The sequence below is a fragment of the Lissotriton helveticus genome, chromosome 2_1, assembly GCF_964261635.1.
Source record: "Lissotriton helveticus chromosome 2_1, aLisHel1.1, whole genome shotgun sequence".
NCBI classification, from domain to species: domain Eukaryota; kingdom Metazoa; phylum Chordata; class Amphibia; order Caudata; family Salamandridae; genus Lissotriton; species Lissotriton helveticus.
This window is the reverse complement of record NC_136059.1, coordinates 707,382,836-707,408,990: the sequence shown is the minus strand read 5'-3', so window position 1 is coordinate 707,408,990 and position 26,155 is coordinate 707,382,836. Positions and strand designations below refer to the sequence as shown.

Below are 26,155 nucleotides of genomic sequence, written 5' to 3'. Positions count from 1 at the left end.
TCTTACTGACCAAGCTCCGCCCGTACTGACCAGTGGTTTGATCATGCTGGTCTGACTTTGACTGCAGATTTCATACAGTGCTTAATTTGTAATTTGATGGTGGCCAAGGCTCTGCATAGAAACCTGCGGCCTGTGCTTTTGAATGTCAGCACGCTCAAAACCAAGGCAGTGTGGTCCTGAGTCGCCCTCATGCCTCTTCTGTCCACTATCAGACACTCCTTGTCCCTTTACCTCACTCTACAGTGCCCTGCTATCTCCCTTTGCCACGTTTTGCCCGTCTTTCTTTTCCTACTTATTTCCCCTTTGTGCGTTTTCCCTCACATGCTCGTGGTCACTGTCTAATGAGGAAAATTAAGAGCCAGTCCCCAAAAATGAGTGCCAGTGGGCCCCACGGCTCAGAATAAGCGCTGGACCCTGGCACACAGGCTGAGTTTGATTATGGAGTCGAGATCTCCCTGCAGATTGTGCGCTACTTCACTGCTCTGCAGAGGGTGTACCTGGGGTCCCAGGAATGCCTTCCCAAAATTCACCCTCTGATGTCACACAGATTGCGTGCACGTTCCTGTGTGGTTCCATTCAAGAATCATTTTGTTCCCGCATCAGCATTATTATTAGGGGGCAGAGGCAAAGGTGTACCCCCATTTGACTAGGACCACACCCTCATACGATCGTGAATTTGTCAAATGTGCGCCTCTGTGCAGCAGGGGGGCTAACAGCTCCCTGAGCCCCAGATGCACTCTCATAATATGGCGACAGGTTGTTTAATTGGCAACGAACCCTACTCCAGGGAGCAAGCTATGTGCATGCGTCATATCGCTTGGGATATCACAAGAGCAGAATATCAGAAAATGTGGTGTACTTCGTCTTCTTATGAGTCTTAAAATGAATGCGTCAAAGAGAGTCACGTGTAGGCTTGCTGAATAGAATGGTTTTATTAGTAGATAAGTGTTTGGGGCAGAGTTCTGTAAACATCCTCTGTCCCTTCCGTCACATATTTCGCAACCACTCACAGCTCGAGTTATTGTTTCAATAGCAACGGACCGTCAAGAGGCAGAACTTGCTCTTATTGTGTTCTTATTTCAACTCAAGCGAGCAGAGCTCCGGCTTCTGCACACTCGGGGAAAGTCTGAGGGAGCGAGGGATGAATGCCTTTCACATGATTAGCTGCTGCGGGCCGGTGGGTGGGTGTGTTCAACGGGAGGGAGCGGTAGGAGCGAGCCTGTCAGCCGGCCCGAGAGCTAATTAGCTCCGCGCACAACAAAGATAAGCGAGCGGGGAAGGGGACCCCTGGGGGCTCTTTAGATTCCGGACGATGTCTGATTGGCAGATGTTAAAAGGGATTCCTTGGTAATCCGGAGCATCAATGAACTGCACAAATTCAGCCCAGAAGTGGAGGGACCCAGGCATGAGGACACTGCGCGGGAGCGCGCAGCAGCGAGATGGACCGGACGCTGGAGTCCCTGCAGCTGGTAGTGGCCCAGGTGCTTCCCCACAGAGACCCCGCCATGGTGTTCAGAGACTGTGAGTACAGAGGGGCGAGCACTGAGAGTGAATGAATGAATGAGCACGCGGCTCGGTGCAGTTCAGCGAGTTTGTTTAAGTATTCTGGGGGGACTATCACTAGCGCAGCTCTAAAATGAGCAGCGTGTTCTCGTTGTAAGGCTGCACAGTGAGCCCTTGCCTACTACATAGGGTACTCTCTCATCCTAAAGCGCTACGGAACGACCGCACAAACTGTGGTAGGCGCTATACAAATGCAAACAACACAGCAATGCATTACTTTGTGTGTTGGTCTAGTCTAGCGCTGCGGTACGCTCGATTGCGGCCATGAAAGAATAACTTTGCTGCAGGTTTCCCCTTCCCCTGTGTGTTTACTTTGCCTATCCAGTTATTTTTTTTTTTGTGTTCCAGGAAATAACCATAAGTGTTAGTTCCATTTCATTTTATAGACTCAAATGTGGGGTGATTTGAAGTTTCAATACTTTTCTACTCAATTACTTTTGAGAATAAACGTCCCTTGTTGTTCGCACCAATACACGAAATCTGGCCGATCAAGATAGTGTTTTTTTTAACTTGGATTTCTGAAAGTTAACTGTTTGAAGCTGTAGAACAACAGAGGCTAAAGAGGAGTTTCTCATGAACTTTGCTAGTTCGTGGGTTTTCCCATCAATCCTCTGATTACTTTGCAAATTGCCTTTTAGGATGTGAGGCTGAGTTATTCCGACGGCAGCCTGATATCCAGAGATAAAGCTGTGCAAGAAGCCGTTCCCACGCTGAGTAAACAAGCTGTCCGCGTGCATCCCCCGCAGTGCTGCTCTGTCCTCGGGCTCGGGGTGCCAGATATTATTTCACCATACTTTGTGGAACTTGTCTGCGGACCAAGGCTTGCATCAGAGCGCACGCAGCAAAGCTCGTCCGTCCTCTGCTGTTGGTGTGGAGTACTTTCAAACACGGCTTGGCGGGCTTTCCTCTGGCCTTTAATGCTAATGGCACCAGAACAGCATTTGAACCTGCAGCCACCAGTACTTGATCTGCATATACCGTATTCAGTATGCATGCAATATAAGCATCCTTACGCATTATGTATATGTGGCAACCCAGGCATTAGATCTCATCCTGTTCAGTGAGCTTAAGACGGCATGTGGCATTTGTGAGGTAGCCGTGCTGCCAAGTGGCCCCACATTACAAATGATGCCTTCAGTCACCGGTACTTTTTGTTGTTGTTTCAAATAGTAGTTTGCATGCTGGGCTTTGAATCTCAGACATAAAATATTAAACAAGTATTGGTACATTCAATAGATCTGTGCTTTGTTATGCATTTTCTATTCTTTGTAGTCTTATCTGCTGTGTGTTTGGTGCTGTGGGAGTGTGTGAGGTGGTTATGATCAGGCCAACTGAAATTATGCGATTTTTGCGGCTGCCACATAGCCCGCATAATTATGAATTCACTACATAATTCATCTGCTGTTTATTCTGCAGATTTTAATAAAAACATAATTTTGATTCTTGTGCAAATGGATCAACAGTTAATAAAACGGTGCTAAATGTTACAGTGCAGTGGAAGGACTTTTGTAAATGTTGGGTGGTAACTTTTTGGTTGTTTAATGCTATATTTTTGGGGTTAAACTGGTACCAATGGAGTGAGGCTTTTGCTCCCACAGTGTTAAACCTGTGTGAAAATGGCAACATAATAAAGTAATACTATCACACAATGTGCCGCAAAATACCACATCATTTGCCTCTTATTGCTGCATAATTTAGTGAACCATGCTGCACGTTTCTGGTACTCTCCTGCATAATTCCAGTGGCCTTGGTTAGGATGTAAAGAGACCACAGTCAGAGGAAAGGACTGTGTAGAAGGGAAGCCAAACAAATAATGTTGATATACAGCAATTGACAGGGTTTAGAGTGTTTGAAAGACAGGTGTAGTGTAGCTAACGCACCCAGTAGTAGGGATTGGCGGTGCATGAAGTAAACCGAGACAGCTAGTGAAAGGGGAGGTCGGGCAGTGACACCCATTGACAGGGTCTATGTTTGGGTGGAAGGACAAACATAGACAGAAGGGCAGGAAGAGACTGCCAGTGGCAGGGAGTTGGAGTGCAAGGGCAGAAAGAGTACGACTGGAAATCTGCATTAACGGATCATGGGAAGTTAAAGAACAGGTGGTACAGAAGGGCACGCAGATGCTTTCAAACGCAGCCAGTGACAGACTGAGGAAGCAGGAGGCGACATCAGGAAACAGCAAGTGACTAAAAGATGTGTAGGTCACGCGGACGCCTGCAGGGGGAGCCATTGGAAATAAGTGGGTTAGTCAAGGTCAAATAATCTTTATTTCGATCGTTAAGATCATAAAAGATGTACAGGTAAACAAACATTAACCATTGACAATAAAATTGTATAATAAGAAAAATTCATTAATTTTAAAATCCATAAAATCATTTTCTAGGTTTCAAAGTACATTTTTAAACTAGATTAGGGACAAATTAATCATGACACGGTAGAATCCTTTATAATTCTTGCTCGTACTCTCCACATTGCCGTCAGAAATTTCGCCATTACAAACACTGTTGGAGATGCAAGGTCAGTTTTAAGGACTCTGTAAGCTGGGGCATAGGTTCGAAAGCCCAAGTTCCTTAGGTAGGGGACGAGCCAGTAGGTCCTAATTTTGCAATAGGCTTTGCAAAATAAGACCACGTGTATGTCACTTTCTAGCTTGTAATTACACGCAGGGCAGTTAGGTGAGTCTTGGTTACCAGTTTTTGGTGAGCGACCTCAGAGGTAGAGAGCCATATCTCCATTGTAAAAAGATTTTTCTTACGTGCACAGGAGACATTACATCAAGGACATGTTCGAAACGAAGTCTTTTACTTTGGCGAATGTATCAGTTAGAGAGCCATCCCGGATTGAACTAATAGAACTTTGCAGCATAAAATCATAGAAAAGTTTAGCGAGTGCTTTCCGGGGAAGCCTTGCCGACATTAGTTCAGGGTTATTCCAAAGCTCTGGGACTCCAAGGGTCATACACATGTCTCTAATATACTTGAGCCATTGAATTTTGGACACTTGTATCGATCTGAGGAGCTCCTGTAATTCACTTCTATAGTGGCCCAAATCTTGGCTACTCCACAAGCGCCTCCAATAAGTCAAGGGTTTGAGGCTCAGTTCTTCGGTGATTGGGCGCAATGCCAAGTCCATTCTCAGCGGGAGTAGTGGGGTGCTCAAAGGAAGGGCCGTCAAGTGTCTAATAAAATTGTTCTCGGCCACTTGTATAGAATGAAGCGGTGTGTGTCCCCATAGTTCGGCCCCATAAGTAATGCCTCCTCGTGCTTGGGCCTTGTAAATTTGTATTGCGGGTGCCAATGGACGAAGGGGGGATTTTTTTGCGATTCTTGTGATTGCACCCGCCCTCTGGATTAATTTGGTGGTGGCTTTTGTTTTGTGTGGCAACCAGGTTAAATTTTGATTGAGTGTTATGCCCAGATACTCAATCACTTGAACTCTCTCCAGAGATGTTGACCCCAGGCGTGGGTTTGGGCAACTTTTATGCTTATGGCTCAGGATCATAAATTTAGTCTTCACTGGGTTTATTTCTAATCCCCTTTTATTACAAAAGTCCAGGAATCCATCCAGGATCCTTTGTAGCCCCATTGGTGTTTTTGACAGCAGCAGGGTGTCATCCGCGAACATAATCGCCGGCACCCATCTGCTGTTCAATTGGGGCGCATCAATATTGGGGATTCTGCACAGGTGCTCTATCACCCCGTTCGTAAATAAACAAAACAAGGTCGGCGCCAGCATGCATCCCTGTCTTACCCCGCGTTGGACAGGGAACCTATCTGTGAGCCTGCCTCCCTTTCCGTATCTTACCCGGGCATAATTATCTGTGTGGAGTCTGATAAGAATCTGGAGAATGTCTCCAGGGACACCCATGTCCTCTAGTACCGCCCACAACCTGGCCCGGATAAGTGGGTTAGTAGTGAATGGCCCCGAGGTAGCAGGACGAGGAGAAAGAGAGAGAGCTAGTGACATGGACTGAGAGGGTCGGGTTGGAGACTTCACCAGATAAGATAGTCAGTGACGGGCTGGACCGATGATGTCACTTGAAGTGAGCAGAAGGATCATTTAAAACTTTACTTCGTCGAAGCACTCTTAAAAAAATGTTGTCATAAACGAGAACTGTGGAAAATGTGTGGGGAAACTCATGTTTTCCCACACTCTACATGGTAGAGACACTCTGTGCCTCTACCATGTACACTTATACTAGGGACACCTAGTATAAGTAGTATATAGTATATTGTGTGTTGCACAAATAAAACATTGTTGCACCAGAAACTAATGGGGAAGAAAAACACATACGTCCAAGATATACGCAGCATATGAGCTGTTTACACCAGAAGCACACAGGATGCACATTACTATGACAACTAAAATTGAGTACTTACCAGACGTTATTTCATTCGAGACTTAAGCCCGAATTTATTTTTAATCTATACTCGCTAGACTCAGTTGTTTCCAATTCTCCGTTGGTGCTTCTGCGGTGGAAATCCCATTTTCCTGCCACCTTTGGTCTTGTTAACAGTAGGCAATGTTTTAATTCTGTAATGTGTTCACAGTTCTAAAAAAAATAGTAAATTAGAAAGGCAGGATTCTGTTGTCAGGGTTTATAATGTGCTGATTTTTCTGCATTTATTTAATACAAAATAGCTTTACTTAATCACGATCACTATTTCTATCAGTAAAAGACATACATTCTGCTTGAGGTGGAGCGGTAAGGACAGCTGGGCAGAGAAAATATGGCATATCCTTTACTCCAGCAGCGGTCTAAACTTTGAAGGTGGGTGGGGGGCGCTTGGCTACCATTGACCGACAGCGCCATGCTTCAATGGTCGCAAACCTAAGAGCCCATAGAAGACCCGTCTGATATTCAAACTGACCTGGTTCCGAGGTCCAAACTCACGTCTGCTGAGGACCTAGGCTGATTCACATATACATGTAAACCTTAGGATATAACATCTGCCATTGTCTGTTGTGTTGATTGTCGCATTGGGACCTGTCTAACCAATAACTGAGTAGGAAGCTTCTGTGATACTGCCATTAGACTTCCTGCAGGAGGCTGCTTCTGCTTTCACACCTAATTGCTACACATCATTCTTACTGTCATCTTATGTTAGTACACAGGCATGGGCACAGGCATCAGTGTGCATGCTCTGAAAAAGCAACCCTTCTTGGAGCTATACTTTGTGGAAGAGATGGGGCTGAAAGAGAACCACGTGTTAGACTCTACTCCACCTTTAGCGCTCCATCCATCATCTCTGTGTGTTGGCTTTGTTCACAGTAAGTTGGCAGGGTATACCCAGACGTGGGTCCCTTCTTCACTTTGCCACTGGATTCAAGCTAGCCTAGCTGATGAGGGGTGTCGCCATCATCAGCTAGGCTTGTTTCCTGTCCAGAGAAGGCTTGGCAGTTCAGGCTGGACTGTTCCCATGAGGCACAGGGTCAGGACTGATTTGCATATTGCTGAGTCTGAACTGAGGTGGCAAAGGGAACTAAAGAACGATGATGGATTCAACCCAGATCTGTGACTGGGGGGAGTGTCTGAAAAGTTTCAGCTCTCCGTCCATCATCTTCTTTTGTTTGCTTTGTTCGCCCTAAGTTGGCAGGGTATGCCCAGTCGTGGGTCACTTGCTCACTTTGCCACTGGGTTCAAGCTAGCCTGGTGGTTGAAGGCTTGCTTCACCCACCCAGATCTGTGACTTGGGGTGAGTTGTTTGCCCTAAGAAGGCAGGGTATGCCCAGACGTGGGTCCCTTGCTTACTTTGCCACTGGATTCATTCTAGCCTAGCTTATCAGGGGTGTTACCCTAAAACCGGTCCCAGGACTTCCAGTTCAGGGAAGACCTGGCTTGGCAGTTCGGGCTGGACTATTCCCATGAGACACAGGGTCAAGACTGATTTGCATGTTGCTGGGTCTGAACTGAGGTGACAAAGTGAGTTAAAGAACCATGATGGATTCAAACCAGATCTGTGACTGGGGGTGAGTGTCTGAAAAGTTTCAGTGCTCCATCCATCATTTCCATGTGTTTCCTCTGTGCCACCAGCATGCCACAGAATTGTGCCGGTGCAATTTATTATGAGTTTATATATCAAAAGGGGCTACCAGAGACCACAGTGCAAGATGAATTTCTAGGTGTTCCACTTTTGACCCCCAGGATGGATTTGTTAATTGGATAAATCTGATACAGGATGTTACCTGTGAGGGAAATCTCAATTGGTTGTGACTTGTGTTTCAGGGGTGAACCATTCTTAAGGCTATGCATCTGTCTGTCTCTTCTCAAAGCGTTGATTAGACGTGCAAGTAGACGCGTAAGTTGACTTCTGCTGGTTCTTAAACTTATTGGCAGGCCACAACTTTTGAGGTAGTCAGGAGAGAGAGTTCATCCCTAATATGACCAATTCACTGATCCCTTTCTCTTCCTGGCTGTTGAGTGAACGCAAGACTGCACAACTAAATTAGAGGTGGCCCCTGGGACAGCAGGTGCTCAAATGTTATTCAAAGGCTATTCTTTTGGGAGGGGCATTCTATCCTGTATTTTCTTCATTGCTAGAACAGACCACTACGAAGAAGTTTATCCCCCTCAACACCAAGTTCCTTCCTCCTGCTCCATGCATGAGGCATGGGGATGAGTATGGAGACACACATAGCCACTGCACAGAGGATCAATTTTTCAAGTTTCCTTACTAAATTTATGTTAACAGAGTATTTGTGAATGTACATCACCCTGGTCTACCCCTAACAAGGATGTTTCTACAGTGGTGCAGATGCCCTCCACTTTCTCCAGCCTCATCACATGTGCTGAACACGACTTCCTTGAAGGTCGGTGTGTGGTAGTGTGGTTCCACAGCTGCTTCGCACTTTAAACTCCTATGTGGATTTTGACATAATGTGCTAAATGCCCTCACTCAATACACCCCAATCATAAAATGGCTATCCTGCAATATGGTCCAAAATGAAAACGGCTCCTACAACGGAACAATGGTTGATGGGGGCTCACTTGTTTCTATATACCGTAGTCTGTCATTTCTAAGCATTCTAGAAGCAAAACTGGAAGTCCCAGGCTGTAATGTAGATTTTGATAAGCCAGGGATGAGTCTCTTTTTTTAGGTACCTGTAGCAGAGATCTATACGAAACCAGCAGGGTCGCTTCCATGTTAATGCAATATTTAAATGGTCTTGGCTCACAGTACATCGCTTTACTGTTTCAGCCATAAATTGGGAGTACTCTCAAGAAGGGGTCCACAATTACCATGAAGTATAATATGTATGCCATGCTATTGAAAATGAATGTTGACAATTAAATGTATACACAGCTCAATCCTCTATTTATTATCTTTGTTGAGGGAGGAGAGGAACATCATGGCCCAATGTAGGTTTCGCCTTTCAGGAGTCATGGCCGCTCCCCACACTTAACAAAAGTAAAAAATAGCACATTGCACTCTGTATGTGTGTGTGTTTTAATATGATGAATATTGTATCAAGCTAGATGAAGAGATCCTATTTGGATCTACAATAGGCTCGCTAATGATGAAATAGATGTTTTGTGAAGGATTGCACCACCTACTTTAACCACACAATGTGACTAAAGAGGATCGACTCTCTGTAATTACACATTTCTTCCTTTCTTAAATATGCGCTCCAGATAGACTGACTTACTGCTAATAGGTCCAAACATGATGCGAGGTCCTTGGATTGGATTGAAGCAGTACTACTTTAAAATGTGTGTTTTTATTAATTTTAAGACTTACCTTTTCATATTATTATGCCAACCACTGACGAAGTCCAACATCCTACTTGATCTAGTGTCGGTGCGGTAGGTGTCATCTTCCGGCTGTCAAATCCAGGCACAGGGTTTAGAAGTAATGGCTCTTGGTTTCAAGGAGCATTTCTCCTGCCACGTTTTAAGAGTTCTCATTTTCAGCTGTGAGATACTTGCTTCCTTTCTAGCTTGTAGGACTGAAGCACTACAGCTACCAATCGTTACTTGCCAGGGCTTCCAGGTGCTTGGCTACAAGCACACAAGGCAGCCATGGAACTCCATTGATGAGGCAGAGGTATTAATAGGTCAAAGAACAAGCAGTCCAGTACACAAATTTAATTCCATTCCTATATGGGATCTTAGCAGAAAGTATATCTCTTCAGCTGGCAATGGGTCTGAAACCCCTCAAAATATTAAGAGATGTAAGCTAAGGAGAGGTATTATAGGGGAATTCTTAAAGCTAATGTATATGCTTTCTAGTCTCTTAAATACCCAATGGAAATCTTTCATGACTTGACCACCATTCTACTTTTACAACTAAGAAAGAAGGCATGAAAAACCTCCCTTCCTCGGAATCCTCAGGGATCACTGCAAGGCTATAACAAATTACAATCTGAAAAAAACATTAGACCAATGTTTGTTAAATTCTTTAGAAAATATAGGGATTCCAAACACTTTTCCAGAGCTCAATCAACAGAAACCCTCATGGATTTGGATCCACTCTGTAATTTATTTTATGTTGAGATGACTCCTTGTAAAAAAATAATTGCACCTGCCGTATTTATTTATTTATTTATAAAGTTTTATATAGCGCGAACATGATCCTGAGGGATATCAGAGCGCTTTACAATTGGAGGGATTGGAAGGTAACAGTTGCATTACATGTGTCAAATGGAAATACCAAACAGACAAAAATCAAATAGGACTCACAGAACAAGAACGGTTACAAATATCAAGGGTCAACAAAGAATAAGATGGCAAGTGTGATGTCATGCGCCTTGATTTCGCACACTGTGATATCGCACGCTGTGATGTCTCTTGCATATGGCCTAACAAGGTTAGTCCCCCACTTCTTTTTTTAGGTCATGTGCCCCCGGAACCAGGGATTGGCTTGTGCAGGTAAGAGCAGTGGGGCAAGGGGGGCTGGCGGGGGGGAGGCTAGGAGTCGCCAGACAACGATGAGGTAAACCCAAATCAAAAAACAAAAAAAAAGGGCTGTCTACTTTGCCCTATGAAGTGTAATGCCAGCAAAGCCCATTTGACAATAGGCTACTTGGTGTGATTTACTCTGACGTAAATTTGATTTAATTATCAGAAATAAAAGTTCCTTTCAAATTCTGTGTTTTATTCTAATCTCAGACCAATCTCTCAATCAACAAAGTTGCAGCCAGGCATGTTGACATGCAAGTTTAGAAATGGTGTATGGCTCCAAATACGGCTGAGTGAAAAGTTTAATAAAAATACAAATGTTGCCAAATACATTAAAAAAAAAAGTCCACCTGAAGAGTAGAATTCAGTTTGCAAATACGCCAAAATAGCTCTGCAGGTGAATTAAGGGAATATGTATATTTCTTACTCAAAGAAAGAAAAGCACCTTTGTTCAGACTGCTAAATCCTCCGTCGACCACAGCAGCTTATCAAAATGGTCTGCTCATGCTTCTGAAACTGCAGTACAATGGATTGGTAATCAAAACACATTAGCTCATACACACATCTTGGTAAATCCTTGGCTTTCATTTAATAAATACTAGTGTTTCAATAGAATAAACTAATATACTACCTATTCAGATGGTGGGCTAGCTGCATAACGGCAGAGATCTCTGTTCCCTCCTGCAGACTGTCAGTACTATGTTTTGATTCGTTCCACTATGGCTGCCATGTCCCTTTCACTTTTAGAGCTAACAAAAGCTAGCACACATTGCATTGGCTACACAGTCTGCAATGGGAATTTCCACGTATTGAAACTCCCTTGGTGAATTGCTCTGAGATACCTTACATGAACAGTGCAAGCTACAAATAGTCAATAGATCACAACACTGCAAGTGTCTAGTGCATCCCTGGTGTAGCAAAGAGACACCCATCAACTGACGGTGATGAGACATCAGAAGGTGGAGAATTAACAGAGCGAGCCAGCCACTGCAAACCATTTCGGTTACAAGATTTTTAGGCTTGACAGATTAAAATATAATGTTGGGTGTTCCAGACCTTCTAATTACCATTGTCCTACCATGTGCCACAAATTATTGGATCCATTCCCGTGGTCTCCCTGTGAAGAGAAAATACCACACTGGGGAACACAGAGTGACCTTGCAACATTGCAGAGACTGGGTTTCCAGCTTGTGTTTGAAGGCTCTGCACAGCTGATGTCCATTAACCCCTTCCCAGCGGGGCTAATTTGGGGGACGGGGGCCGCGCGCGGGACCGCAGTGCTGGTGACAAGCTCAACTCGTCATGCTGCACAGCGGAGCTGTGCTCATGACGAGCTGAGCTCATCATGACTCCGCCCACTCAATGGAACGCCCCGCACAGGAGACGAATTAGCACCGGATGGGCGTTCCATGGCCGTTGTGACGATCTCAGCTCGTCATGAGCACAGCTCCACTGTGCCTCATGACGAGCTGAGCTAGTCATGAGCGTCAAAAAGGTTAAAGGGTTTGAAACCTCCCCAAGACACTGTGGCAGCATCAGGAGCTGTTTTTGTGGTTAGCCTCAGGCTGTGAAAATCACAGGACCATCCAAGGCCTTGTCCCCTTCTCTCACAGTGGAAAATCTTTATAAGTTGGCTGGTCTGGTGCTCATGTTTGACGAAGAGATATTGTGCACCAAAACAAATGCTGCCCACAGAGGAGTAACATTTGACTTTATGGGCAAGTTGCTCTAGAGTGGTTTTAGCTAAGGGGCCAAAAAGATCCCTTATGTAGTTCCAAACATGCAGCTTCTGTTCTAGTAGGTGCTATCTTTAATGCCCCTCTATCCCTCGCATTAGAGGAGAATGGTGATTCTCAGCAACCCTTAGAGGTCTTGCCCGGAGTGAAGTCACATATGGCACTTCCCGTTGTGCAGGCACCACCTGTGTGCTTATTGCAATGCATATAACTACTTGTATGCAGTCGTAGGTTATTCCGTGAGGAATGTCCTTCTCGTTACCGTATACTAGAGTACAGGAAACCATTAAGGTTGTTAAAAGAACCCTCACCCACCAACCTAGTTGGTGGCATGCATCATCATCTGGTTCCCAGCTGGGTTGCCGAATACAACCCAGCTGTACTACAACACCTGATTACAGTGGATCTTTTTTTTGTGAAGGTGTGTGTGCGAAGAGGTGTCTTAAAAAATGCCTCTATAGTGCCCAGAAGAGTGGTGCTTTATTTAAAGGGACTTTTGGGCATATTAAAAACAGGGTGAGATATTTATGAGGATAAAATTATCTTCTATATCTCCGTCTAAAAAGAGGTCGACATGTGTCAGCCTCGCTATAATTAAATGAGGCTTTCTTCAGGACAGTGAAATGTGAATAGTGCAGTGGCAATAAAAACTGTTAGAACTTAGAACTGATGGATGCACTCCCTTTTAAATGATGGTAGCAATGTTTGGCTAGGAGATGGGTGGTGCAATAGGATGAATCCTCCTGAGTGTGAGGATAAAGTTCAACTCTCAAAAAAGCACTGACCTCTGAAAAAGAGGGATGTCTCCCACATGCACTCGAAGAAGTGTAATAAAATCTTTCTTCACTCTTGGTAAGTTTATCACAAACTACTTTATTGAATTAGTTGGTCGTTATTCATTGTTCTATGTGTTCATTCTTTGTTTCTTGATGGCAGTCGTTAATGCTTCATAACAATGATTATTACAAGAAACAGACATTCATTTTTGTCCAAAGCATTTCGGGCCAAATGCCCTTCTTCAGGGGCTGTACAGCTGTAATATAGAGGAAACTTAGGTTCAATAGAAGAAAGACTGATCAACCGTTGATCATGCGTTTGCAGAAAAAGGTGATCGACGTAGAATGATGCCTGTGAAACGAGTAAACGGGTGAAGAATGGTGAAATGCTCACAGGGTGAAAAAACGGTAAAAAATGTGGGAAAGTGTAGACACTTAGAACGGTAACAAAGGATTTGGAAACAGGGCTGGTGGGGTCAGTGAACATGATTGCACCATTCTACGTCGGATCACCTTTTCCTGCAAACGTATGACCGTTGTTACACCGGGAGCAAGGCGTTTGAAACACGACATATTTATCTCGCTTGCTGGGCCCCGTATGCATGAGTACCTTCCATCTTTTTCAACTTTTTAACTTCGGTTGATCAGCCTCTCTTGTATTGAACCTAAGTTTCCTCTATATTACAGCTGTACAGCCCCTGAAGAAGGACATTTAGCCTAAAATGCATTGGGCAAAAATGAATGTCTGTTTCTTGTAAAATCATCGTTATGAAGCAATAACAACTGCCATCAAGAAACAAAGAAAGATCACATAGAAAAAGGAATAACGAACAACTAATTCAATAAAGTAGTTTGTGAAAAACTTACCAAGAGTGAAGAAAGATTTTACTACACTTCTTCGACTGCAAGTGGGAGATGCCCCTCTTTTTCAGAGGTCAGCGCATTTTTGAAATAAAAATAGTTTGCCACATGTGTGAAAAAGTGAGTTTCAGCACACACGGTAAGGTGTGCTGTGCAAGGAGTGTGATGACCGTACTTACGGGCTCCCAGGCTGGTAACAATTTTGTATGTTACTTAGTAATGCTCAAACAGATCCCTGAAGATGGGGAACTCCTGTAGTCACACATTCGTCAAGGAGAATCTCCCTTGTGGAAACCTACTTCAGGTTCATGTGATCCCACCCGCCTCGCAGAATAACCTACGAGTGCGTCCAAGTTGTTATTTTCATTAAAGTTTGGGGAAGAGGACATACCCCTTTCCTTCCTTGCACTCTCCTTTGTTAAAAGCGGATAGTGCAATGCAGTCAGTCTCTGCATGTGCCCACCTTGATTCTGCAGTCTGGCCCCTGTTGAAGGTATGGGTAGACTCTTACAGATAGGTGGGCCTCTTGCCACTCTCTGTCTCCTGTGCTCTCCTTTGCAGGAGGCTGCACATGTGTTAAGAAATTGGATGTTTATGCGTAGTATGCCCATGTGGCACTTGTTATGGTGTGCGCATCCATAAACTTCGCTGTGTGCTCCCTTTAATACTACCAGCTAGGAGCTCATTGGCTTCTCTTGGCTTCGAGATTTAAATAGAATAACCACGTGGTATCCTCACTTCATGTTTGCCCTTGGATTGCTGATTTAGCGTCTATTTTATTCCACCAATGCAGTGTCCTCTTCAGAGACTGCGCTGCGAAGATATATGTAGGGTATGTGTGTATCTTTAAAAGTGTCAAAGCATCCTGCTGTTTTCAGTGATGCACAGGAGGAGGTATGGGACTGCAGGCTACTTTGGGTAAGATCTGGAGCTCCAACCACAAGTCCTTGTTCTCTGCCGACGAATGACCTTCTCTGTTCATCTACTCGATTGCGCATTGGTCCATCAAATGATGCCCAAAAAGCAGGTTTCCTAAAAATGAGGCAATAGATATTTTTGGATACCTGATGGAATCCTTCTTCGATGACGCTTTAAATACATATTTGATTGCTTTGAAGGATAACACCATCCCCAGGGTTTGACCTTGAGATGCCCAAGCTTGCCATAGACTGCACAAATGTGATCCCCATTACTTTCCCATGAACTGCGTGGCTGTGCAGATAAAGATGGTTTTGCATCGAATCTAGTTAGATGTTAATTTGTGTAAATAACTACCTCTCCCATTTACTAGTTATTAAAAGAAATCGATATTCCATTTTTTGGGGTATTATCCAGTGTATTGGCATGCCTGCAAATACCGCAGACAGGCTGTCCCCCTTTATAAGCGTGCACGCTGAAATTCTGCTGGCCTCTCTGAGATACTGAACACACCACAAACTTTATCTGCCTTTGATTTCTTTGACCCAGAAGAAGAGGTGCACATGAAAAGTTATACCCTTGAAAAGTAATGAAAGGCCTGCTTCATGTTCACCCAATAAAAAGCATCATCTGCAATGTATTTGTGGCTTTTTTCCTGTTCATTTGTGAGGTACGATTGATTCAGATGCTCTTCACGTCTGTGGCATGGTCTCCAGTAGGCATTTTGATTTATATTTAAGCGTGCACAACTTTCAGCGTGCACGCTTGAAAAGAAGTGGATAAACTGTCTACTGCATTTGCAAACCCACAAATACACTGAATAATCACCAGGACGTGCAACGTATTTTCGTTAATAAATACTAGTGAGGGGGATAGTTATTACAACAGAAAAAAACTTCTAACTAGATTCCATGCAGAACCATTTTCATCTGCAAAGCCTGGCAGGTCGTGAAGAAGTGTTAGGGATCTGTTTAAGATAAAACCAGAGTCATAAAACGCTGACCTGCTTTTAATTTGCTGAAGATGAAATGTTGAGCCTCTCACGGACCCCCAGACCCGCTGGGATGAATGTGTTATGTGCAAAGAGCTGTCAGCACCGCCAGCACCTGGCAGCGTGCTTCTTTGTTCACGTGGTGCGCACCTGTGGCATGTTAGCTTTCCTCTGTCCTTTGAGATGTAGTGGTTTTTACACTGTGGTCTGCCTTCCCACAGACCTGTGGTATTGGCTTCGTGTTCTGTGGGTTCTTAATGTTTAGTTTTTCGATCATTTCAGCAAAGGGACACCATTTCTCTTTAAGAACACAAGTTCGACGGGTTAGTCAGCATGGCTATGATGGTTAAAGTTTATAGTTCGATGCAGAACCCTGCAGGAAGGCTTGTGACGGAATCTTCGTGGAGGGAGCGCATGCATCATCCTGCAATTGAAAGGTTGCATTGGTAGTGAGTGAAGGAAAGACACAAAACGGTGAGTCTATTACTCAAGGTTAGAGATACATTGTATCTGAAAATAGATTTAATTGTATTAACTAAGTTAAACACACTTAGGTATCAACATTTGGAAAAACCTCTTAAAACATTACACAAGTGCGTTAGTCAATTAAAGAAGCATAAAGTCCATTGTTTCTAGAAATTAAATTAATGCGCCAATAACTTAAATGTCCTCTGTTAATAACACCTGCAAATATTGAATGTCACTGAATTGACTTAGTCCCACAGAGCAGCATTTCTTTCACTTCCATATAGCCTGCTCCCTCCCAACGATTGTAACATTTTGGCTACCGCACAGAACACATGGCCTTTATGTGAAGGTTTTAGCAAAGACCTTCTGTGAACTAGAAGAGCTTGGAGCGCAATTTAGAGTTTGACGGACAAAGTACTCCATTGGGGTGGAGTGCCCTGTTAGCCAAACCAATGGTTTGCCTGCTCTATTTAGACTCTGGATTCCCTGATGGCTTTGCTGGTGGAAATCTTCTAGTGATGGCATGCAGGACTTGGCTCTGTCGGTGTTAGGACATCAGACCGCCCACCCTATTTAGCAGTGGCGTCTCCTTCTCTAAGGCGGAGGAGTGTCGCTCCACTGCTTAGCAGCAATGAAAGAAAGGATTTTATTTGTTCCTGCTGCGGAGTGGCGGGTCTGCTCTGCTCGCAGAGGAGTAGTGGTAAGAACACTGTAAGTGCACATGACGCTTTGGCCGTCTGTCTCAGCCCGACCAAAGCATCATGCGCACTTTGCATGTTCTTCACCTAGGCTGCATTACAGACTAGGTGGAGAACATGCACAGGCCCCCATTCCCTGGCTGAGCGCCAAACCGTAGTGCTCAGACCAACCACAACGCTGCATTGCAACGTTGTGATTGGCTTAGGGGATCCTGAGTGTGCTTCCTAGTTCCTATTAATCCCAGAAGCCAAGGAGAGACAACGTGGGAGAGACTTGGCGATAAGGGATGCTCGTTGGGCTTCCTGGAAGGAGCGACGCTAAGGTAAGTTACATTTGTTTAGTTTTTTCCTTTACTTACACCCTCTTACTCTGCCCCGCCCCGCTACCCCTGATCCATGCCAGCTGCTACTGCTATTTAGAGCAGAAGGTCTGATGTATTTGGTTTCATTTTTGTTCTCTTCATGACCACTAGGCTTTAACTTCTGGACCGGAGAGAAAAAAAAATGACTCACACCCGCTTTGGGAGTTTATTTATGTAAAACAAAAAAGTTTGCTGAGCAGCTGTTGGGAACATGGCAACTCCTCTGCAAACATACATGATGTAGAGATCTCCACCAGGATGGTGTAGATCTGTACATATGGCATGCAGTATTCTGCCAGAACAGCGGAGATGACTACCTATTTTCACCTGAATGATGCTAGGCTTCCCATTAATCTCTAAATCTGGCCATTACTCTTTTAGAACCAAATATAACATAAGAGGTGTATCACACATTCACCCCAGACGATCTGGTGGTGCAACTCACAGATAGGGGAAATACATGTCTTGTTAGCTAACTCAATGCTACTCATTTTATCATCCATGGAAGGATGAAAGGCTAATTTTACCCTCCAGTGTTCTAACCTGTGATCAAGCGGACAAACACAGATCCTTGTAGTGGATGCTTTAGTCCATTGAGCTACCAGACCGTTTCATCTCTCAGTTGTCTGTCCCTTATGGGCCATTGTTAATTGGTGTGCTAGTTTGTTTGAAAACTAATATGAATTATATTTTCGATGATACCTGGTTTGTTTTGCCATCTTCAAGAGTTTAATGTGTTTTTCTTGCATTTGCTAAACTTACTTGCTTCAGAACTGTGCACAGTAAATGCTAGTCTTACGCTGTGGACAAATGGCTTTAAGAAACTCAGAAGGCCTTTATGCATTTTTGTCCTGCGCTCTAATTTGCCTTCAGTGGCTGGAGTCCACGTAAAGTGCTCCATGTTTGCAAAGCTAAGCTCTCATGGGGGTCATCCAATGTGAACTTGTAACATAGGTAACAATGACCATGGCCCTATTGGAAATGCCCCTTTCTGCTGGATTACCCCAAACCTTTTGCCTTCCTCCTCCCCTTTTTGCTGCATATGTTTTTGTTTGCCTAAGGACTCTGTGCACTTTATCACTGCTAACCAGTGCTAAAGTGCTTCTGCTCACTCCCCTAAACATGGTTTGATTGGCCTATCCCCAATTTTCATATTTAATTTTCCTAAAGGTCCCTAGTAAAGTGCACTGCATGTGCACAGGACCTGTAAATGAAATGCTACAACTGGGCCTGCAGCACTGATTGTGCCACCCACCTAAGTAGCCCACTAAACATGTTTCGGGTCTGCCACTGCAGAGCCTGTCTATGCAATTGACAGTGCCATTTCGACTTGGCATTTAAAACCCTTTGCCTAGCCTTAAACTCCCCTTCTATTCTATATAGTTCACCCATAAGGTAGACCCTAGGCAGCCCAGAAGGCAGGGTGCTGTGTAATTATAAGATAGAACATTTACTTTTAAGTTTTACATGTCCTGGAAAACTCCTCCCATGGGTTAACATTGAGGATTCCTTATTACATATAAATTATAATTCTCAATTGGAAGGAGGTAGATCTGTTATGTTTTGTACCTATGGAATTGTAATAATCATCTTTAAAGGTAAAGGAGAATTTATTGTTACAATTTTGAAAATGTCTCATTTAGAAAGTTGGCATTTTTCTGCTCTTAACCCTGGGTGCCTGTCTCCAATACACATCAGTGGAGGGGGGCATCGGGGCTTTCTACATTTTCTCTAGACAGCCACTCACAGTGGGAGGCCCGTTACGCGGAGCTTCGCGAGCAGCAGAGTACGTTAGATAAATGCAGTCACAGTGATTTTCAGTGCCATGTGCTTGTCCGCACTGTGCAATCATAGCGAACGGCACCATGCACAACGCAAGAGGGTGCTGCTTCTTTTCTGCCCCTTGAGTAGATTTTTGCTTGAGCAGCAGCTTTCTCAACGCGAATGGATGGTTTCTCAACGCGAGCGGTCTCCAGCATACGCGACCACTCGCAATGAGAAATCTGACCGCCTGCTTTGAGAAATCTTGCCTGGGAGGTGGATTTCCCTCGCTCGCGTTCGCCAACTTGACGTTGACTAAGGTGAGTGAGGACAAGAACTCCAGTCTGCAACGCGAAACTGAGTTTTTCAGAACTCCGAGAACTCCGCGTCCCACTGAGTGTGGAAAACTCTGCAAACTCCGCAAGCGGCGCGGAGTTCACCACCCAGACTTAGTCCTGTCCCAGGTAAAAAGACTGCCTAACCCCCTGCAGTGAGTTGGGAGACAGGGAAAGAAAGGAGGATCTATGTGCACTTCAAAGCCCATCTTTGAATTCTTCTCTACTTCAAAGGCACCACTGGGTATAAGAACTGGACTTGTGATCCTACCACTTCCATACCTCCGGAGACTGCCACAAAGGAGGACTGCTGTGCTGCTGAAGGACTGCCACTGCTGGACTGCTGCTCTGGAAGAACTGTTTTCTTGATGTGCTGACCTGCTGCCCCACTGGCCTGACTTAGAAGGACTTGACCTACGTCACTTAAATTCAGAGTGACTCCATGGGCTTGCTGACTTGCCTCCTGATTGAGCTCTCATGGACATAAAAGGCTTTCCCCTCACTTGCTATAGTACTTGGACTCTGCTATCTGTGCGTCTGCCCTGCAAATGGACCCTTGGAAGTGGGTGTAAAGTGCAGCTCCAGTAGAATCTAGGCATCGCCGTCGATGCAAAGGACTCAGATGCATGCGGATGCATCACTGTTGCTAGGATCGACTCTGAGGCATCAACAACTACACTGCGCATCAACCCCATTCTCGGCCCTTCATCGCCATTTCACGGCTCGGAACCAACGCATTGCCTACCTTTGTGGACTGTTGTTGGTGCATCACCTCACCTCCACCCTGCATCTCATTTTCGCCGACGCAACGATGGTACTTTGTAGCGGGCCAAGGATGGTCACTGCATTTGAGCTCGAACCCAGATCCCCAGGTCCGAGGTCGAGCGCCCTAGCCGTTAGGCCAACTCCTCTCCCTCAACAGTTACCTTTCTTTCGCACAGAAAACCAAGTACTTATGAGGAAAGTCTATATATCGGAGGAGCCCTTTTTGGAGAAATAAATGAGAGCTAAGGGCGGCATAAATTGAGGATAAGTAAGAGGATTCTGATTCTCTTATGACAGAAGAAAATCGCAGGCAATATTTGGGGGTAATTATTTTACTATTTTACTATTTCGATGATGATCAATGGCGACCCCTAAAGAATTCACTGAAGAGCCAAATGGTGGAAAAGACCTTTATAAAAGAGAGGAGAGTCAGGGTAGGATAGAAGGTTGGAGCAGTGAGGTAAAGAGGCTCAGACATTTCAGGAAAATGGCATGACGTTCAGATCCAAAATTACAAATTTGTTACTGCACAAACTTCAAAACTTTGCAGTTTGGCCATCCTTGTTATCTCCTGCATAATGCACCAACACAGTGGCGGGTGCAGTAGTGTGCAGGAGGCCCAACCTCGCAAGCACAACATTCACCGATGATCTATGAAAACAATTTGAAATCCAAATGTTGGAAATGAGGATGCATAAAAAATGAGGATATTTAACATTGACACTCTCACCCTGTAAGTGCTATTGCCGCCTTAAGTTATTTCTTTTAGTCAAAATTGTGATATCATCTGCAGTCAAAGAATATGTGATATCACTTCCGTTACAATGGTGCATTGGGCAAATTACGTCCATGAATCTGCCTTATTCCTCTTTTCTCTGAAAAGTTCTCCGACTAAACGGCAACAACAGGTAGAAGGTTTGAGACTGGTTATGGACGACCTGCCAGTTACACATAGGGAGAAATGGATGGATGAACAAAATAAGAATTTTTAAGTGTTAACTGTAAATTTTTTATTGTAATGTACTTTTATGGATGTTACATGAACATTCGAATAAAGTTTCTTGACTTGACTTGAGTAATGGATGGCGAAGAAACCGAAAATAAACAATAAAAACATACTTTTCCTTTTGTTTAAAACGCAGATTTGATTTGCTCTTGGTTGAGTTGTAAACCACCCCCACGTGGCCTTCGACTAATATGCACTGTAGTCCAGTTACTTCTGTTTAATTCACCATTTCCTTTTCTATTGAATAATTCATTTCCTGATCAGATCAGCAATTAAAACGACCATCACATTTTTGATTAAATCTCATTATATGGTTATTTTCTTATGCTTCTTAGAACACTCAATCTGTTGTTCTGTTCTATTTCTAACACATTTTATGTATGAAGCATTGGTTCTGCGGAAGCCCCTGTGACATTTTCTAGCATTGTTTTATCATTTCTTTCAACAACTTTTTACAATATACCGAGGTGCTCTGAAACTAATTTCAGCAACTTGCCTGGCGAAGTTACAGCCTTTAATGGGACCCAGATGGTGGAGAGTGCACTTGTGATTTTTTTTTGTTGTTAAAGTGATATGGGTTTCTTGATTACGTGCTATAGATTGATTTAAAGGGATGCCAGCCAACCATGGAAGTCTTTCACAGAGGAATGTTCTTTGTGCAACACATACATTGCTGAAGTTTTAATACCAAAGACTTCCTTTGTGGTAGTTTATTATCTTACCCTCTCCTCCCTTTCCCCCTTACATGCGCCAGTTGTTTTGGGAGACTCTTAAGAGTGGACGGGTCTGGAGAGTAATGCCTTTTGAACTTTTTTCTATTTAGGACCTACCCAAAATAATGCACAATAGTTTATTGATTTATTAAATTACTTTGACAACACCGTTTTAAAGTGATGTATGGAATGTAAATGGTTCAATTTAAATAAAAAGAGACGGTGTACAAAGTACAGTCGTGTATAATCATCTAGAACACAATTGGTTAATGGGAATAAACAATGTACGAATAGCGCAGAAAGCTAAAGATTTTTTATATTTATGGCATGTTTTGGCAGGTTTAGTAATTTTCTTTCATATTTTAGTTGAAAAGTATAGTTTTCCATTACTCAATGGGCTGTATAACTTCATGACAGCTACTTAGACATTGTGTAAGCAAGAATTAGCAATGCCAATAGTCCTGGCCTAAAACTGAAAGTGTCTTTTGTGTCATAGATGGGTAGAGGCACTTAATAGGTCATCATACATGCACTCTGTCACTCATCTTTGAGCCTATGCATACATCCACTGACTGATTTGTGAATTCACCCTCTGACTCAACTGCAATAAAACATACACAAACTCAACAACATATGCAAGCTAAATTAAAAGAATGTGTAGAAAAAAGAAAACCTGTTGCTGTCTAAATAGCAAGTACATATGCTTGCAATTACAAAACTTAACATCGCATCAGGTGTCCATCCTGCAAAAGCATTGTAAATAACATATTGTTGTTGAAGCATCGCTGTCACATTTAGAACCAATGTGTTGGCCGTCATGGAATGGTAAGACAATGATATACCAAGGAAAACAGCATCGGTTAATGGTCTACTGGTTTAGAGGAAGTTACCATGTGGGATAGAGCACACTGCAGATGAAATGAGCAGCAAGCAAGCATCACCCCATTAGCACTGCCTGGAGAGCTATAATATCCTCTTAAGGAACACTAAAATAACAAGAGGGGAAGCATAAACCTGAAAAGGGAAGCTTCAAAACTAGAGATCTGGCCACCCAGCCCTGACACTGACTCGGTTTCAGGTGGATGTACATATGATCACAAAATGTCATAATTCCCAGGGCAAGCGAGCCAATGACTCGTTTGCCAATGACTGATGTGGACTGAACATTTAGCCCATGCAGTTTGCTCTCATGGACGGAAGCAGAGGGTTAATGACACTCGAACAGACCAATGTCAGAACAGAGCTGACTCAAAGGCCCTCTATGTATATATGTGTGAAAATACATATCTATCTATTACCCACTGGCAGTCGCTAGTAGGTAGTTATAGTTAGGACCTTGTTTCTATTCAAAAAGCGTTTTTTCTTTTCCCAATAACTTTGGCGCCTGTTGACGAATCTTCGTGACATTTTCAAAACTAGTGGGGCGCTCTGGTCCTCTCTTATCTAGTTTCGGGGTGATTCGGCTAGTGGGGGCCGAGAAAAAAGGAGTGTCCCAAAACGTGTTTTCTCCTTGTTAATTCCCATGGGAAACTTTAGACACGTCTACAGTCCGAACTGCTGAACGGAATTACACCAAATTTTGCAAACAGTTAGCCCTTGTTTCAGAAAGAACTCTTTTTGTTAAATGGTCTAAATCCGTTCAGTAGTTCCTGAGAAATTCAAGAAAAAGAGGTGAAAAATGCATTTCCCAAGAGAAACTTTAGACATGGCTACAGCTGGAACTGCTGAACGGAATATACCAGATTTGGTAGAAAAGTAGTGCTTGGTTCAGAAAGCACTCTTTTGCTTAAATGGTGTAAATCCGTTCAGTAGTTGCTAAGAAAATCAAAAAATAAAAGTTTCGATATAAAGAGGCAAGGAGGATCTGCGCACCCTGCCGATCAAAAGCTGCATTCTAATTGGCTGTCAACACTTCAAACCAGGAAGTGTTGGCAGCCATCTGGTGCCTCTGTAGAATCGAGGCACAAGAAACCAGGGAAACAAACGTGTAAAACAAGATAAGGGGGCAGGGTAGAAACACCCTGACCCCCTAGGCCTGCTTTGGGGGTCGCACAAGGACCCCCAGTGCCCAAAAATGCATTTTATTTTAAATTGGCGAGATGCATGGAGGATCCGCAGATCCAGCCGCAAAAATAAAAAAAACAAAGCATGGGTTTCCGTGCTTCATTATTAATTAGCCCCCGGGTGGGCCAAGTCCCGGGGGCATGAAAAAAAATGTGTAAGGGGGCCCCAATCCCCTCCACACTGCTCGGGGGACCGCCACCCTCGGAGTTTTGCACAAATATTTACGGGGGCACACGGCCCCCCGCAGCCCCGGGGACTGCCACCCCCGCGGCTTTGTTTTTTTATGTGTGGGGGGACCTCCAGGCCCCCCCAAGCCTCAGGGACCGCCACTCCCAGGGCTTTCATTAATAAATTTGCAGGTCACACACTGCCCCCTCTGCCCCGGGGACCGCCACCCCCGGGGCACCTATTTTTTCAATAATACCTCTGTGGGGGGAGGGGGGGCTTGAGCCCCCCCCCACATGCTCCGGTGACCGCCACCTCTCCGGGGCTCTAATTTTTCAAATTTGGGGGTATGTGTCGGACCCCCAAGCCCCGGGGACCACCACCTCCCCGGGGCTTTGCCAATGGTGGGAGGGGGGCCGCGCCCCCCACCTGGAGCCAGTGATGGCCCTGGGGACCACCACCTCCCAGGGCCGGCTCCTGCAGTTTCTCGGGGTGCACACCCCCAGGACACTGCTGTTTGCAGTGACAGTGTCTTTGCTTCATTGAAGCGAGAGCAGGGAAACCTGTGTATGTGTGTGTGTGTATATATGTGTGTATGTGTGTGTGTGTATATATGTATGTATGTGTGTGTATATATATATATATTTTTTTTCTCTCCTACTGGCGGTCGCCAGTAGGTAGTTATAGTTAGAACCTAGTTTTCATAGGAAAAACATTTCTGGTTTTGCTAATATCTTTGGCGTTGTTTGACGAATCTTTGTGAAATTCTCCCAAAAACATGTCTATCCAGGTTAGGTCCTATCCTGAAAGTTTGGGGGTGATTAGTCAAGCGGGGGCTGAGAAAAAAGGGGGGTCCCAAAAAGTGTTTCTCTATGTTAATTCCTATAGGAAATGTTTTTACAGGCTACAGCCCAAATTGCTGAACGGAATTACACCAAATTTGGCAAAAAGGTAGAGCTTGGTTCAGAGAGCCACCTTTTTTTTAAATGGTGTAAATCCGTTCAGTAGTTGCTGAGAAATTAAAAAAATAAAAGTGAAAAAATATTTTTTCATAGGAAACTTTAGGTAAGGCTACAGTTCGAACTGCTGAACGGAATGACACCAAATTTAGCAAAAAGGTAGTGCTTGGTTCAGAAAGCGTCTTTTTTGATGGTGTAAATCCGTTCAGTAGTTGCTGAGAAATTTAAAAAATAAAAGTTTTGATATCTGGGGCAGCAGTGGGTTCGCGAACCCTCCCAACCACGTGCTGTACTGTGATTGGCTGTCACGACCACGAGCTTAACTGTGATTGGCTGCCAACACTCTAAACGAGAAAGTGTTGGCAGCCATCTTGTGACTCGGTAGAACAGAGTCAGAAGAAAACAGTGAAACAAACCTAAAAAACAAGAAAAGGGGGCAGGGTAGAATTGCCCTGACCCCCTAGTCCGGCTCACGTGGTCCAACAGGGAGCTGCAGGCCGGAAAATGTTTTTTTAATTTTTAAAAAAAAACATCCGAATGCGCGCTGGGTGCACAAATTCGGGCGAAGGAAAAAAAAATGAAGTGGGTTCCCCCAATTCATTTAAATATGCCCCCGGGAGGGGCAGGTTCCGGAGGCAGGTCTATAATTATATTACGGGGGGAGTGCGAGGCCTCTGCAGGTCCGGGGAATGCCACATCGCCGGGTCTATTCAAATTCGGTGCAGGATGGCACACGGACCTCCCATAGCTTTGGGGACCATTAACTCCATGGGGCTTGGTAAATAATTTTTGGCGACCCTCCGAGTCCTCCACAAGCCTCGGGGATCGACACCCCCTGGGGGCTTTAATTAAATATGAAGGGGGGCAGAAAAAGGAGAATCATTGATTCATCATTGAAAGTCCCCAAAAAATATCAGATTCATATGTGACTCAAAACAACTATTAGGAAGACTCATGGCAGCTCATTCCAGGACATTCTGTAAGTCATAGCCAGCCTGCAAGACAAAATCCAAGATAAGGTGTGTCATGCACTCATAAATGGACAGAGAGGGATAGGGACAGAGAGGCAGAGAGGGAGAGAGAGAGAAATAGAGAGAGAACGTACAACAAGCGCA

General features: G+C 44.2%; 1 protein-coding gene across 1 annotated transcript in view; it reads left to right on the top strand.

Moving 5' to 3' along the window:
* The first annotated feature begins 1,115 nt into the window (after positions 1–1,115).
* Positions 1,116–26,155, top strand: part of LIX1 (limb and CNS expressed 1) — an 888,093-nt gene continuing 863,053 nt past the window's right edge. Inside the window, exon 1 of the mRNA XM_078677347.1 lies at positions 1,116–1,521. Within this exon, the coding sequence (XP_078533473.1) occupies positions 1,440–1,521 (82 nt within the window). The 5' untranslated portion in view covers positions 1,116–1,439. The remainder of the gene's footprint in view (positions 1,522–26,155) is intronic.